Raw genomic sequence first — 13,860 nt, 5'->3', positions numbered from 1 at the left:
ATTATGGATTCTCCACTACACCAGAATCACTAGATAGATAAAGGTAAAAGAAAATATCAAACAGTCCAACCTCTCCAGGAATATTCATTATTCAATGCCTTCTTGAATCAAAGAGCAGCCGTGAGCTTAAAGAATTAGTGGTAAGGGTATACATCTATCTATATATTCGGGATAAGGGCCAATACGAGGCTGTGCTTTAGAACTATTGTAATCATGACTGTTGACAAGTAAACCCGAGAGCTAGCACAAGAAAAAGAATGCTGCTACGCACTATCGAACTGCATAAATATTCAATAAACACAAAGAAATAAATTTATCCTACCAAAGAAATAAGACCTAATCAACTGATTTAACGGAGGGATAGTGATACAGTTATCTGAGTAGGATGGACTGTTCTCCAACTGAAACAGTTACCATTTGCCATCCGTGACTACTAAAAATACATGAAATCCTAAATCCTACCATCACTAACAAAACTTTTTGCCCCACGATGAAGTAGAAATACAAGGGGAACACAGTGAAGCCACTCGCTCTTGATTCTCACATAAGCCATGTGATTCTTTAAATAATTTGGCAGTTAAGCACACTCAAAAGCCTTCAGGAAATAATTTATACTTCTTCTCATGCTGCTTTGAAGGTCTCTGACAGGGTCTTGTACCTCTGTATTTGCTGCTTTCCAGAAGCGAAAAACGAGTCAATTGAATTGGATGGGTCAGATATCAGTGCATTTCATATGTAAGTAAACTGAATCATACCAATTCTGAGACAGATGGTGAGATTTTACTTAGTGCTTGCTCAAAATGAGTTAACTTGATTGTAAATGGAGTCACATCCGAGGAGCTCTTGCTTGATATCAGTTTATCTTCCAAGGCAGCCATTGCAGCTTCATTCATCTGCCATTGGTTTGAAACATAAATGTTAAACAAGAGTGAGATAAATTTCTTAACAGTCAAAATGAGCATAGATGGTAAAAATATCATAATTACGAACAGGTGCATACAAATGTCCACAAGCTGAAGCAAAACAACCTTAAAATGTCATCATAACATTAAAGTCTATTCCATTAAACACAAGGAAACAGAGAGAAAAGCGCAGACAAACCATTGCAGCAAGATCAGCTCCACTTAAATTCTCACAAAACTTTGATTGTGCAATGGTGTGCAAATCAACACTGTCATCTATTGGCTTCTTCCTAGCAAGAGCTTCCAATATCAACCCGCGCTCATCTGGAGTGGGAAGAGGGACATAGAGGAGTTTACCAAACCTCCCAGGCCTTAAGACAGCACGATCCATCACATCAGGCCTGCCAACAGAAAGCCTCGGCTTGAAGGAAGACATAACAGAAACCTTGTCAAAACAAATTGAGAAAAGATGAATAATTTAATATACCTATTGGTTGCACCGATGACAAAGACACCCTTCCGCTTGTCTGCCCCGTCTAACTCTATGAGTAACTGCAATAAGATAAATACATTTCATATGTAGAGAAAAACACTAGCCCTTCTTTTTTTGGAGAAAAGGAAAACACTAGCTAGGAGAGAATGAATGTTTATAAATAGTCATTGCAGATCATGCTAACCTGGTTCAAAAGACGCTCAACAACCCAACCTCCTTCTTTTCCACGCTTTGTAGTCAGAGCATCCACCTGTAGATAATCAAAACAATATAAGACAATGAAAAATGATCACCGCAGGATAACACCTGGAAATACAACAAAGAGACAATGAGGACACTCTATTTTGTGATGTTTCTGGGGTATCTAGCAGGAGCTGTCTGCATTTGCAAAGGAATTTTGACCTTGTAGAGAACCAGAAAAGGAAAGAACTCCACAGACTTCCATCTAGTTACCTTTTTTTTCACCTTTTGGTTTTGAACAATATCCTACATCTCTCGTCCTGGTACTTTTCTACAACAATATAATACAGTATACTATACTACAATAAACTAGGCCGATATGGGTTAGGCTATTCTAACTAAAATTTTTTACTTAAAATTTTGACACGAATCTTAAGCCAGTGATTTCAAGAAATCCGATGGTGGGCGAATAACAATCATTAACTGCTACTTTGACTTTCCAAATCTACCATTGGATTGCTTAAAATCAATGGTTCAAGATCAAAAGTTTAAGTAAAAAATTTATGTTAGAATAGTGCCATCCAATGAATTTCATTGTATAGGAATTACAGAAACAATGATAAAGAGTATAAAATTCAAAAGTGTGTGAGAGACACGGGAATTACACAAGATTAACAAGTCCCCAGCTAAAGCCCATACGTCAAATTAGATAACTACAAATGTTAATTGGCTTCAGGGAGAACCACAAACCTCATCAAAGAAAAGTATGCATGGTGAACATGTTCTTGCACGACTGAATAATGTTCGAACTGCCAGCTCACTTTCTCCAACATATTTATTCAGGAGTTCAGGTCCCTACAGTGACAATGAATTTTTAACTCTCAAATATATTCGTGGATAAAATAAGATCCACGGCATCTAAAATCAGGTTTTAACTGAGAGAAAAAAAAAAAACAAGCAAAAAAGGATTAACCTTGATGTGAATGAAATTGGCTCCAGCTTCATTAGCAACAGCTTTGGCAATAAGCGTTTTACCACAGCCTGGTGGCCCATAAAGCAAAAATCCAGTCTCCAAATCTACTCCAAATTCCTAAAGAAATAAATGAATTCAGAACTCGTACAACTAAACCGATAATCTCTAATTGGATGTTTTCGCATACAGCTATCTAAAACTTTTACTAGTCTGCTATTCCTTCCTCAATTTTTCTTCCAGTCTTCTCAGGACTTGTCCTAGTCATACATTTTCCATCTCTTTGCACTTCTACAGAAATATGCCATCTTTTATATATATATATATATAAATTCAGATAAAGAATAAGAGAGATATAGCTATATCTATAGTTACCTCATATTCCTCTGGGAATTTTATACGCCTAACTATATAGCGGTCAAATTCGTGCCTTAGGTAATCAAGCCCACCAACATCTTCCCATTTAACATTAGGAATGGCCGAGAATCCTTCTCTTCTTGATGAGGGTTGAACCATTTTGGTGGCTTCCTGCAGCGGATAAAAATAAACGGCATTTGGCTCAGTCACAGTAAGCTAAATATCATGCACAATTTCGCAGTCATAATATTGTCTTTTAGAGGGATTACTCAAAATTTTAACTATAGGTTACCTCAAAATCAGTCATAGTGATTGTCAGCCTTTCCATTTCTTCAGGCAACCATGGCTGCCTCCACCAGTCATCACTATGTTGTTCTGCTATAGAATTTCCGGAAAGCTCAGACTTTCTTTGGTCTATGATTCTCTTCATGGCAAGGTTTCCAGCCTTGTTAGCAAGTGCTGCCAAATCAGCTCCAACAAACCCTGGAGTAGACCTGGCTATTTTCACAAGATCAAAAGAGCCTTCTACCCTTAGATTACGAGTAAGCACAGAGAGAATCTGTACCCTGGCATTCTCATCCGGAACACCTAGAACAATTTCACGATCAAATCGTCCAGGCCTTCTAAGTGCAGGATCAACAGCATCCGGTCTATTAGTGGCTCCAATTACAAGAACATAGCCAGGTTTTGAATCAGAGGCATCTGACTTAGATTTTTGATCACCTGGTTGTACAAGTCTATGAGATTCATCCATACAAGTCATTAATTGAGTAACAATCCGTCTCTCCATCTCCCTCTGCAGATTTTCTCTCTTTGAAGCAATCGCATCAATTTCGTCAATAAATACAATTGATGGTGCAGTCCTGTATGCCTTTGAAAAAAGATCTCGGATATTTTCTTCCGATGCGCCTGACAGCATATTATCAAGAAATCATCGACAGACATTATCTGATAGCACACAACATAAACATTACGATTCTCAAAATACCCCAAGCCATAGGGTAAAGCCCATAGCAGAAGGAGATAAATTAAATGATGAAAGGTTTGTTCAAGCCAAATTCAGGAGTAAAATTTAATTTGATATCCAATTCTTTAAACTGAACGCAATATCCTAATTTACACAACTATACATAAGGACAATAATTTTTCCCATTTTCTTTTCCTTTTGAGAGGTATGGTTAAGCTCATTTCCCAAAACACTATTTAGTATTAACAGATTTTGAACGCATTCCCAATCACAATTGAAAAAGCAAGCAAACTACAAGCATAAGAAAAGCAAATCCATACCAGAGACACCCGAGACAACTTCAGTGGCAGAAATTTTATAGAAAGGAACACCAGTCTCATTAGCAATGGCATGAGCCAACTTGGTCTTTCCACAACCTGGTGGCCCGTACAACAAAATCCCAGCCATTGGTCGAACTCCCAGCCACTGTGGCAACTGAGGATGATACAAAGGCACAATCACCTCCATCTTCAACTCCTCCAACACACTCTCCATCCCTCCCAAGTCCTGAAATCTTGGCCCCTCCTTCCCCTTCAACTCTTCAGCCCCCAAACCCATTCCTCCTTTCACTGATTCTTCTTTCTTCACCTCAACCTCCCTACTTTCCGCATTGACCAAATCAATCTTCCTCGGCGTAACCTCAAACTCAATATTTTTTTCTTCGCTTTTCCGTCTCGTGATTTTTGATTCCGAGTATGAATCCCGTAACATTGATTTCATCAAATCAAACTCTGGCTCCACCTTTTCCCCATACACCGCATCTTCCGACGTCGACACTCCATCTTCTTCTTCTGATGAAGAAGATGTAGAAGACGACGTGGATGGAAGGTCGTGATCAGTCTGCCTCCTTCTCTTAACATGTTCATCCTCCAAATGCATCAGTCTCTCCTCGGCCTCATGGACTCTCTTTGGATTCTTGCTCGTCCTTTTTCCAACCGAGTCTAGGGTTTGTTGCACAAGTCTAGCGAAAGGCTGCTGCTTGGTTCGTCTATAGTCAGGATAATTCGACCGGAGATAATCAACGAGGTCTTCCACCGTTGAGTACTTATTCTCACATGATTCAATACGACGCCGTAGAATCCCCGAGGGGAACCTGGCTCCGCCTCCTCCTGTTCTTCTCCCCATGTATCTCCGTAATAACCTCCTCTAAACTAATTCAATCTTTATACTAATTCTTCTGTTGTAAACTTCAAAAGGTCGGGAATTTTTCTCTCTTCGGTTAACCTAAACAATTGTTATTATTTTCGTTGTTTAATAATACTAAATTAGCACTAAAATAAGACAAATGATATAAATTTTTAACATCAACAAATTATCAAAGTATAGAATTTTTAAAAACTAACTCAATATAACGCTTCCGGAGAAGTGAAGGCCACGGAGCGGAGCGAATTACCAGCGGCGACGTAAAATCACATGCTGCGGCGGAGCAGACGCGAGGGAGAGGACCGTGGCGGCTGCTACAGGGACTGGGGGAGAGGAGAGGGAATGCATTTTGGGTGGGTTTATGGGATTTCGCTTTTCTCCTACCCAAAAAAAAAAAAAAACTATATATCTTCGTTCCTTGCGGTCGTGACTATTGCATTATCATGCAACCTCCCATATTTGGATGCCACGTGCCACTAATTATTTCATTATTGTAAAGAAAACAATTTTCTTTTCTTTTCTTTTTTTCCACCCCTCACTCGGCCAATACTCCCACTTCGAGTCGCAAAGACGGAACTACACTGTATATAATTACAGGTATTAATATTATCATACGCGTATTCGAGATGGATATTGCACTTATAAGTAAATTTTTGTGTTATCATAACCCATTCAAAACAACTACATTTTTTTTGTTCAGTTGTTAAATCATTGTGAAGGATAGATAAAAACACTTAAAATAAGGTGTTTTATTTGCCTCCCCTCCCCCCAAAAAAAATTATATACACGTACTGAAAAAAAGAGTTGTGGAAGTATTAAAAAGCTTAAATAAGGTTACTTTATCTTATTTTCTTTTACTTCACAAATTTATGACTAAATTCGCTAATGTAGATGAAAAAAAGAAAAAAGAAAAAAAAAAGTGAGGTCACCGAAAGCCGAAATCACCCTCCAATAAAGTCCAACTTCATCCCCCATAAGTATGTTTAAAACATTCCAAGGCAGTTACAAAAAAGAGTTGACATCACTGTAGTATCACCAACACAGAAACGACTAATGACTGATCCCAAGAACAAAAAGAGGCTCAGTCCTTCTTAATAAACATTTTTCTGAACTCATCATTGGATTTGGGCTTCAAATCTTCCCCTTCCTCGGTTTTTGGTTTAATTGCAGGAAAACCAAGTGGCCTGACGTTTCTTGGCACTGCAAATGTGTTCTTTCCCTTGAGCTGCACGCTGTCACCACGGCCTCTAGACTGTTTGGAAGTCTCGATGGATGATTCTTTGGATGCCGATGTCCCAGCATTTCCAGTCTGCTGGTGAGATTGTGCTGCAAGTTACACTCAAGTACTTAGAAAATGAAAATTGCACAGCCCCAAAGCAAGAACAAGAAGGAGATGAAAGCAACAATTATTCCATGTTATATGATCTAGTTGCAATCCAAAGCACCGAGGGATTACAGAGTTATCACCCCAAAAAAAAAAAACTACAGATCTTCTGAGTTGTTCTAGAAAAGCAATTCCTCCCAAATCAGCTACTACTATTTTGGTCATCCACAAAATTAGACGTTTTCAACTTCTGGTTAATGTATGCATGCACAGCCGATACACACATTTGCTGTTTGCATGTAAAATGCTATGGCAAACAAGAATGGAGGGAAGGCATCCACAGGCTAGAACTAACATGTGCCCCAGAAATCAAGCGGATGCACACATACTTAGAGATGGAAAAGACAGCAACAACAATTTTAAACACTATTCATTTAGCGTACCATGTTCTGTTGGGGCCCTCTCACCACTAGAATCCTTTCTTTGCTTTGGATTTGACCGTGCAATGCTTAGCTTCTTCCCAAGGAACATCTGCTTGTTCTTGGCTACAGCTGCAGCAAGGTGTTCATCATCGATAAAGTCCACATATGCCAGCCCCTGAACAAGGACATCAGAGGGTATAAATATCTGATTGCAGCACCTTCAGAATTAAAATTCAAAGTTGAGGGTAAGCTATGATATGGTGAATCTTATGTTCAAACCTTATGAACAAAGAACAACATACAACATTTTGTGAACCATCTATACATGTTGAAATTCCATCCAAAGTAAATCAAATTGCACCATGAACCACCTATGCATTCCTGCTATACCGTGATTCCCAGAAATCTTGCCCATGCAGCAATTCACAATGTGCACATTATGCTATTAAAGTTTGTAGTCAGGAGTTCAATATGGATCTCGAGGACATGACTGATGTGTACTTGGAAGCTCAAACAGCTTGCTTCCTATTTCTTACTTCAAGCACATAAAACAAATAAAAGAAAGAGACAAATATTGGAATTGATGGAATCAAAGAAAGAAAGAGACCCTTGATTTTCCAGTGAACTTGTCATGCAGAATTCGAATAGAGGAAACCCCACCAACGTCACTGAAGAATCGTCGCAAATCTTCATAAGTGGCCTGCAAACATTGTAACCATCACAGTTATGTCTGGGACCTGCTTATCCAGCAGCGAACAAACAGGTAAAATAAAATCTTTCCAAATCTATGAACACTGAACAGGGAAGCAAGGGAGAGTTTGTCTACTTGCCTTAAGGTTAATATTTGATAAAAATGCAGTGCACTCATCTGTGAATCCTTTGGTTCTTCCAGGGACAGCATCTTTGATCGGCTGTTTCTTCGGCTGCTCCTCAACCGTCTGTTTGGTTTCTCTCCCTTCATTTTCTTCAGCTAAGTTCTGCACCTGTCGCTTTTCCTTGTCATGCACTTTCTTGGGTTTCTGGGGTGCATGTTTCTGCCGCTTAGCAGGAGACTGTTCATAACTTATGTTCGAGTCTGATTTTCTCTTTTCACGACCAGTTTTTTTAACAGAATGCTCTTTCTGATCAGCTGATTCAGGAAGAGATTTGGATTCTTGTTGTGACCTGAATAGCCGCAGTTCTTCTAGACGAGGTGTAACCTAAGAAAGATGGCAGAATATTTAAAATAGCAAGCTAAACCAAGATGAGTGCACATGCATATACACACAAATTACTAGACATCATTCGAAGACTACAGCTGATTGGGCAAATTTCACTCAAAAAGGTGATTACTTCTAATCATTATTCAACAAGCATAATATATTCTCACTTCAATTCCAGTAGGCTTCAATGAGAAAGACACTTGCAATGTAAAAACTAACAACAACAATGTGGATAACATGTAATTATTGATATCATTGTATTAAGAAATGCAATATTTATATTTCTACATATCCGAGCTCCTAAAAGCAATTGAAACGCATCAAAAACATCAGTCAAACAAATAATAGGTGAAAACTTGGAATTTAAATATAGAAGTGGAACTGCAGCAAGAGCGCATACCTTCTGCACAGAATGGTCAAAATCTTCAAGTGTACCATATTCCCGTTCAAATCTCAGCCAAGCATGGCATATGTCCTGAATGATTCTGTTTTTTAGGAAAGGAATATATCAACTAATCCAAAATGCAGCAAAGAGCAGTTTAACTAAATATGCATTGGAACCAGACATGAAAGAACATTAACAGATACACATATCTAAAATAACATCTAATTATCATAAATTCAGATGCAAGATTCGGGTGTTTACAAATAAAACCAATTAAACAAACAAGATGGAAACAGCGAGGTACATTGTTAAGCAGTTAATATTAATTAAAGAAGATAGACGAAAGAAATTTACCTCCGAACCTGTCCCTGTAAATCTTTTACTGTAGCATCTCTTGTAGATGGATCTAGCTTCATTAATATGATCCAATTCAATTTCCATAGATATATAACTTTGCCAGGCTTCCAACATTGCACCACTGCATTAATAGAAGCATGGGTTATCCAAAAATATATATAGATATAAAGAAGAGTGATGATACAGCCACAAACTCTTGTATAAACTCATCTTGTACAAATTGATGTGGCATTAATTCATTGGTTGAATGAAAATACAAAATAATAAAAGTAAATCATGTGGGCCAAGAGATATTTAATTTAACTAATTTAATCATGCCATATCAGTTTGTACAAGATAAATTTGTACAACTTTTCAAAAAAAAAAAAGATAAATTTGTACAAGAGTTTGTGGCTATATTATTACTTTATAAAGAAATTTTGCTATGTATGCACCGGCAAAAATTAAAATTGGTGAACCTGATCTTAAGTAGCCTCTCCCAAACACCACGAGCTGAAACCATATCTTTTCCCATACTTTGTTCAAGATGCGCCCAATAAGCATACAAACGAAGCAAACCATCGGTATTCTTCATCTGTTCTGATAAGTAATCTGATGCACGCTGAAAGGAAGAAAAGACACTGGTGTTTATGGACATTTACAACCTCCAAATCCCAGAAAGCTAACAAATTTAAGTGGTATCATAAAGACAGATAGGTTATTTGTTTATGAGCACAAACTTTGAAGACAGCTATACATCCCGAACTGAGGTTTAGACTATCAATAGTTCAATATCATGTGAAGACTTAAATCCACAAATTCTTGAAGACATCTTCTCTAAGTCAGAAAGCATCCCATAGGAATTTTGACTTTTTTGTCCTACCAATGATGATGGTAGCACCAGTCAGCTCTATCTATGGCCAGAAAAGTCCTCAAAGATAAACATGATCCAAGAAATAAAAGCAATGGATTGAAATCTAGCATCCAGGACAAGCTATCTAGAAGTACCAATGCTTCAGTGCAGTGCTTTCTACTTGATATGTAACAAACTTTTGACAAGGAAACTTAAAACTTCACTTAAAAGCACTAATGACGGGATACCACAACATTGGGCACAGATATAGCTGCTGGAAACCATTCAACAGAAACACAGAATTCCAATGGTACCTATGCCAGCCACAATGTTATACCTGATGCTGGCATAAGACCAATATGCCACAATTGCGGGCCAAAGTACTTGATAGCCATACATAAAACAACATTTTTCTTGAATCTTAGAAGTATCATCTAGCAACTAGCTCCATCCAGTAATCCACAATTGAACATTTTTTGGGTATGATTTGGAAAGCTTCAATTTCTTGATATTAAGGAGTATAACCAATTTTAATATTGAATAGCAAACGGTATAAGTTTACAAACCTGAAAGGTTTCCCTTATCAATGAATAATCCAAGACACCCTCAACTTCACCAGAGAATAAAATTCTCCGCCTCAAACCATCTATTCGAGTAAGGAATAGATCTAGGTACTGAAATAAAAAAGAACCAGTTAACAAAAAAATACATGATGAATCAGAAGTAGAAATATACCAAATCATACAACTCAAGAAATCAAGGTATGTACAGTAGACATAAATTTATATCTTTACCTCCTCAAAGGTTGAAAAAGCACATAGTAGTGACTTCTCAAAGACCTGAAATGAGTAACGGAAATTTGATGAAATAATGGGTGAATCCCATATGTATGTAATAGGGGCAGAATGAAATTAAGATTTGAGTTTATGCAACTTATTGCTATTAATATAATTAGAAAAATCTTGTATAAATTTAAAAAATACAAAGACGTTTGTAAAGAAAATAAGTACAGGATGTTTAAACAACCCAGTTATTAAAATGCTATGAAAGTATAAAAGGAGCAGGAGCACCAAGAAAACACTTTTTTTAAAGTATTCCAACAACCACTACGGTATTTAATATGCATTAATTTGCTTGCACAGGTGTATTTGCCCACTAAATCTCTCTGATTCATGTTTGCTTCTGTACAGGTGTAAATGCTAAAGCAAAAATTAGTCTTCAAGGGAAATATAGTGCAATTTCAGGGGAGAGGAAGAACAAAAAAACACTAGGGAATGCTTCTCCTCAGTTACTCCCACAATCAAGTGCTTGCCAAGAAATTTGCCGATGAAGCTGATTATTTCTTGAACTTCAAACAATCAAAATTAATTACATTCAGAAAAATAGATTAAGCTCAGAATGAAGGGTAACAATTAAACCTACAGTGGATATCTCCTCCTCAGAAGCACGGCTACGTTCCAGAGAAAGCAAAGATCGTACCCAAAGTTCTCCAACCCAGGGACAATTTTTTGTAGCCCTGGAATAAACATCTCTCACAACATTACCTACCTGAAGAGGAGAGTGGATTAGTATAAAGCCAACAGAAGAATTAAAATAGAAAATAGAAGGATAAACCTTTAATGTTTTGTCAAGATATTGAGTATAATCAAGCCAGAGATCACTTGATACAGGAAAGTCGGTAATTGCACGTTCATAAAGAAGTTGAACTCGACCAGGATCTCCAGAAGATTGCTCATACTTCAAGTATATCTACAACCATAACAGATTAATCTAATAATATTAGACTTGAAAGCACAAAATAGAAAAAGGAGAAGGAAAATAATGACACTGCATCCCCCCCCCCCCCGGGGCCAAGAGTTAAAAGAGCAGATATTAATTATTTACTACTTATTATTATTACTATTATTTGCTAAGAAACAACAGATGATATTTAAAGTGCAGATATTATTTGTAAGCTACACAAAACCAAAATACTAACGCCATAAGAAGAAATCCACCAAAAAAAAAAAAAGTTGAAATTAATAAAATTTTTACAGCTAGATTTTACTTATTATAAAAAGCTATCAAATGATGATAGTAAATTCATCTACCATGTATTGCTGAAATTTCTCTGAGTCAGATAAATCCTGCCTGGAAATCTGCTCTTCAAGATGAGCTCGTGCATTACACATCTCCAATGCCTTTTGGTATGCTAAGGCAACATTAGAAGAAATTCCGTCTAGATTACTAGATTCAACATCAAGAACAGCCCCCTGTTCGACCTCCCAAGACTTATAGGCAAGAAGAGTTGCACTTGAGTTAGCAAGGGGAACAGACAACTGGCGATGAAATATACTTCGAATCCGCTGAACCTGTTTTTCCTTTTCCTGCAAAACAAGCAGCAAGGGTCTTGGAATGCTTCTCATGTGCTAGGGTTGCACACCCCCCCCCCCCCCCCCTTCCCCCAAAAAAAAAAGTCCCTTCCCTTTTTCTTTCTTTAGATGGTAATAAACTCGTTATTTACCCCCCCCCCCCCAAAGAAAAAAGTAAAATAAATTGAAATATCTCACCTTCAAGTTAGTCTCATCAATCCTACAAAATATATCTAGCTCAAATTCTCTGTACAATTCCCATATTTTACTGCCTTCTGAAACATGCAGACCAGCAGCAGTAACAGCCCGCTCAAATAGATTCCTTGCCTTTGAAATGCCATCAGGTAAAAATTCGCGTATAGATGGATCATATTCTTGCACAAATTTCAAATAATCACACCAAAGAGGGACAGACTGCATCAGAAAAAAGTGTTTTCAGCTGCCTTCACTTTCAATGAACTGCTATGATGAAAATCTCCAGATATGAAATTAACAACTTCTTCTGTGATTCTTATTGCCATCATCAAGGACTTTATTTACCACAAAGGAGACGGAAACAGACGATATAACAATTGAACTTTCATATAAATGAAAATGCTGCTCTTCAGCCACTGTAAAATTATTTTTTTGGTTGAAAATGATACAGATACTAAAATTTATGTATGTACCAAGAAGATTCCCCCAAACCCCCCCCCCCCCAATCTTTTGTGCATCATGAACTGTTAGCACCTCTTGGTAATAAAATAAAAACAAAGTGAATCAAGATTACAACTAGTATGCTTTACTACAATGCTTCAATTTCATAAAATCTTTCTCAAAAAATAAAAAATAAAAAGAATCATAAATTCATGCATAGTGTTAATTCAAATTCTGTAAGCATAAAGGGAACAAACCAGATAATCAGAAACTCCTCTTTCGTAAATCTTCTCAACTCCCAAAAGAGCCTCAGGTCTACAGATTAAAGCCAAGTATCAGCAAGAAACGGATTGTGTAATTATCAATATATACATTAAGCTTTAGGTCACAGCTATGTAAAACCAGAAAAAAGTATGAAATCTTAACAATTAGCTGAGGCCAACAGAAAAAACATCAGACATTGTAATTAATTATCTTCCTCAACTAACTCCGCGATCAAATGTCTAATTCTGTAAACATATAAGCTATTTCTTCTTCCCATCAATTAAACCCCAAAGAATAGAACTCCCACCATAAGTATCCCCTTCTTCAAATTGGTTCTTTTTTTTTCTTTCTTTAATACCTTTTAAGCAGGTTTTGTTCCTTTTTACATTAGCAAATAACTAGCATAAACATCCATATCTCTAAGCGAAAAAAAATTTGTTCACGAAATCAAAAACCACTGCAAAAAGGAAATGACAGATACCCAGTTGAAATAGAGGTTTCATCTCTCGCCCATTCTCGCCACATAGCAGGAGTCAATGGAAAAATCTCATTCATGGCTTCCCTAGCTTGTCTCAACTTCTCTATCTCACCCATTTTTCTCAAAACCTTTATATACTGAAAAAATAAAAATAAAAACCATTTTTATCGCAACCCAAGAAGAACAAGCAAACGGGTATCCACAAAATCACTCAATAAATATGTGTATTGAAGTTACTTGAACATGGGTGTCGTAATTGGAGGGTTCGTTGGATAGTTGATACTGTAGGGTTTGAAGCTCCATGCTCTGTTTTGCTTCGTCTTCTGATTCAGAGTCCGAGTCCGAGTCTGAGTCAGAGGCATCGCTCGAGTCCGAAGAGTTGTCTTTTGTTGTTGGTTTAGGGTTGTTCTCAACGTCGGGAATAACCGTGTCTCCATCTTCTTCTTCTTCTGGGATTGTTGCTAGGGTTTCTTCTTTAGGTTCCATCTTCTTTGTTTCTCTCTTTCAGTGACTGATGGTTTTTTTAATTTTATGCAATTTTCTTTTGTTAACGAGAAA

The 13,860-nt window shown here is 37.2% G+C and overlaps 2 protein-coding genes across 7 annotated transcripts; both read right to left on the bottom strand.

Moving 5' to 3' along the window:
* Nucleotides 1-241: 241 nt before the first annotated feature.
* LOC102623699 (cell division control protein 48 homolog C) lies at nucleotides 242-5,444 on the bottom strand. Of its 4 annotated transcripts, none has more exons than XM_006470777.3 (11): nucleotides 5,302-5,444; nucleotides 4,190-5,132; nucleotides 3,195-3,811; nucleotides 2,921-3,073; nucleotides 2,549-2,665; nucleotides 2,326-2,430; nucleotides 1,580-1,645; nucleotides 1,390-1,454; nucleotides 1,102-1,303; nucleotides 756-893; nucleotides 242-669 (listed from the first exon to the last, which is right to left on the bottom strand). In XM_006470777.3, the coding sequence occupies exons 2-11, from the start codon at nucleotides 5,031-5,033 to the stop codon at nucleotides 622-624; spliced, it is 2,355 nt and encodes a 784-aa protein (XP_006470840.2). In that variant the 5' UTR covers nucleotides 5,034-5,132; nucleotides 5,302-5,444; the 3' UTR covers nucleotides 242-621. The 4 variants fall into 4 exon arrangements, with proteins under 4 accessions (XP_006470840.2, XP_006470839.2, XP_006470841.2 ...); XM_006470776.3 differs by having other exon boundaries at nucleotides 5,252-5,429; XM_006470778.3 differs by having other exon boundaries at nucleotides 4,190-5,059; nucleotides 5,252-5,429.
* A 532-nt stretch (nucleotides 5,445-5,976) lies between these two features.
* LOC102627232 (uncharacterized) lies at nucleotides 5,977-13,857 on the bottom strand. 3 transcript variants are annotated; one of them, XM_052440431.1, is made up of 16 exons: nucleotides 13,540-13,855; nucleotides 13,306-13,439; nucleotides 12,818-12,875; nucleotides 12,123-12,338; nucleotides 11,664-11,939; nucleotides 11,188-11,322; nucleotides 10,996-11,121; nucleotides 10,368-10,412; nucleotides 10,140-10,247; nucleotides 9,200-9,342; nucleotides 8,739-8,862; nucleotides 8,400-8,474; nucleotides 7,628-7,996; nucleotides 7,405-7,497; nucleotides 6,819-6,972; nucleotides 5,977-6,377 (listed from the first exon to the last, which is right to left on the bottom strand). In XM_052440431.1, exons 1-16 carry the CDS (start codon nucleotides 13,786-13,788, stop codon nucleotides 6,133-6,135), a joined length of 2,550 nt encoding a protein of 849 aa, XP_052296391.1. In that variant the 5' UTR covers nucleotides 13,789-13,855; the 3' UTR covers nucleotides 5,977-6,132. The 3 variants fall into 3 exon arrangements, with proteins under 3 accessions (XP_052296391.1, XP_052296392.1, XP_052296393.1); XM_052440432.1 differs by lacking the exon at nucleotides 13,306-13,439; XM_052440433.1 differs by lacking the exon at nucleotides 5,977-6,377 and having other exon boundaries at nucleotides 6,868-7,015; nucleotides 13,540-13,857.
* Between the last annotated feature and the right edge of the window lie 3 nt (nucleotides 13,858-13,860).

This window comes from Citrus sinensis, chromosome 5 (assembly GCF_022201045.2).
Source record: "Citrus sinensis cultivar Valencia sweet orange chromosome 5, DVS_A1.0, whole genome shotgun sequence".
Taxonomy (NCBI): Eukaryota; Viridiplantae; Streptophyta; class Magnoliopsida; order Sapindales; family Rutaceae; genus Citrus; species Citrus sinensis.
This window is presented reverse-complemented; position numbering and strand designations above follow the sequence as displayed.

Bases quoted from the DNA above. Each gene is read 5' to 3' on its own strand.
- LOC102623699 (XM_006470777.3), bottom strand. From the start codon at position 5,033: ATGGGGAGAAGAACAGGAGGAGGCGGAGCCAGGTTCCCCTCGGGGATT. The intron at 1,646-2,325 runs GTTTGTGGTTCT...GATTATCTACAG, and splicing joins GCATACTTTTCTTTGATGAG to GTGGATGCTCTGACTACAAA. The intron at 894-1,101 runs GTTTGTCTGCGC...AACCAATGGCAG, and splicing joins GAGCTGATCTTGCTGCAATG to ATGAATGAAGCTGCAATGGC.
- LOC102627232 (XM_052440431.1), bottom strand. From the start codon at position 13,788: ATGGAACCTAAAGAAGAAACCCTAGCAACAATCCCAGAAGAAGAAGAA. The intron at 8,475-8,738 runs GTAAATTTCTTT...AGAATCATTCAG, and splicing joins TTACAGGGACAGGTTCGGAG to GACATATGCCATGCTTGGCT. The intron at 7,498-7,627 runs GCAAGTAGACAA...CAATGTTTGCAG, and splicing joins TATCAAATATTAACCTTAAG to GCCACTTATGAAGATTTGCG.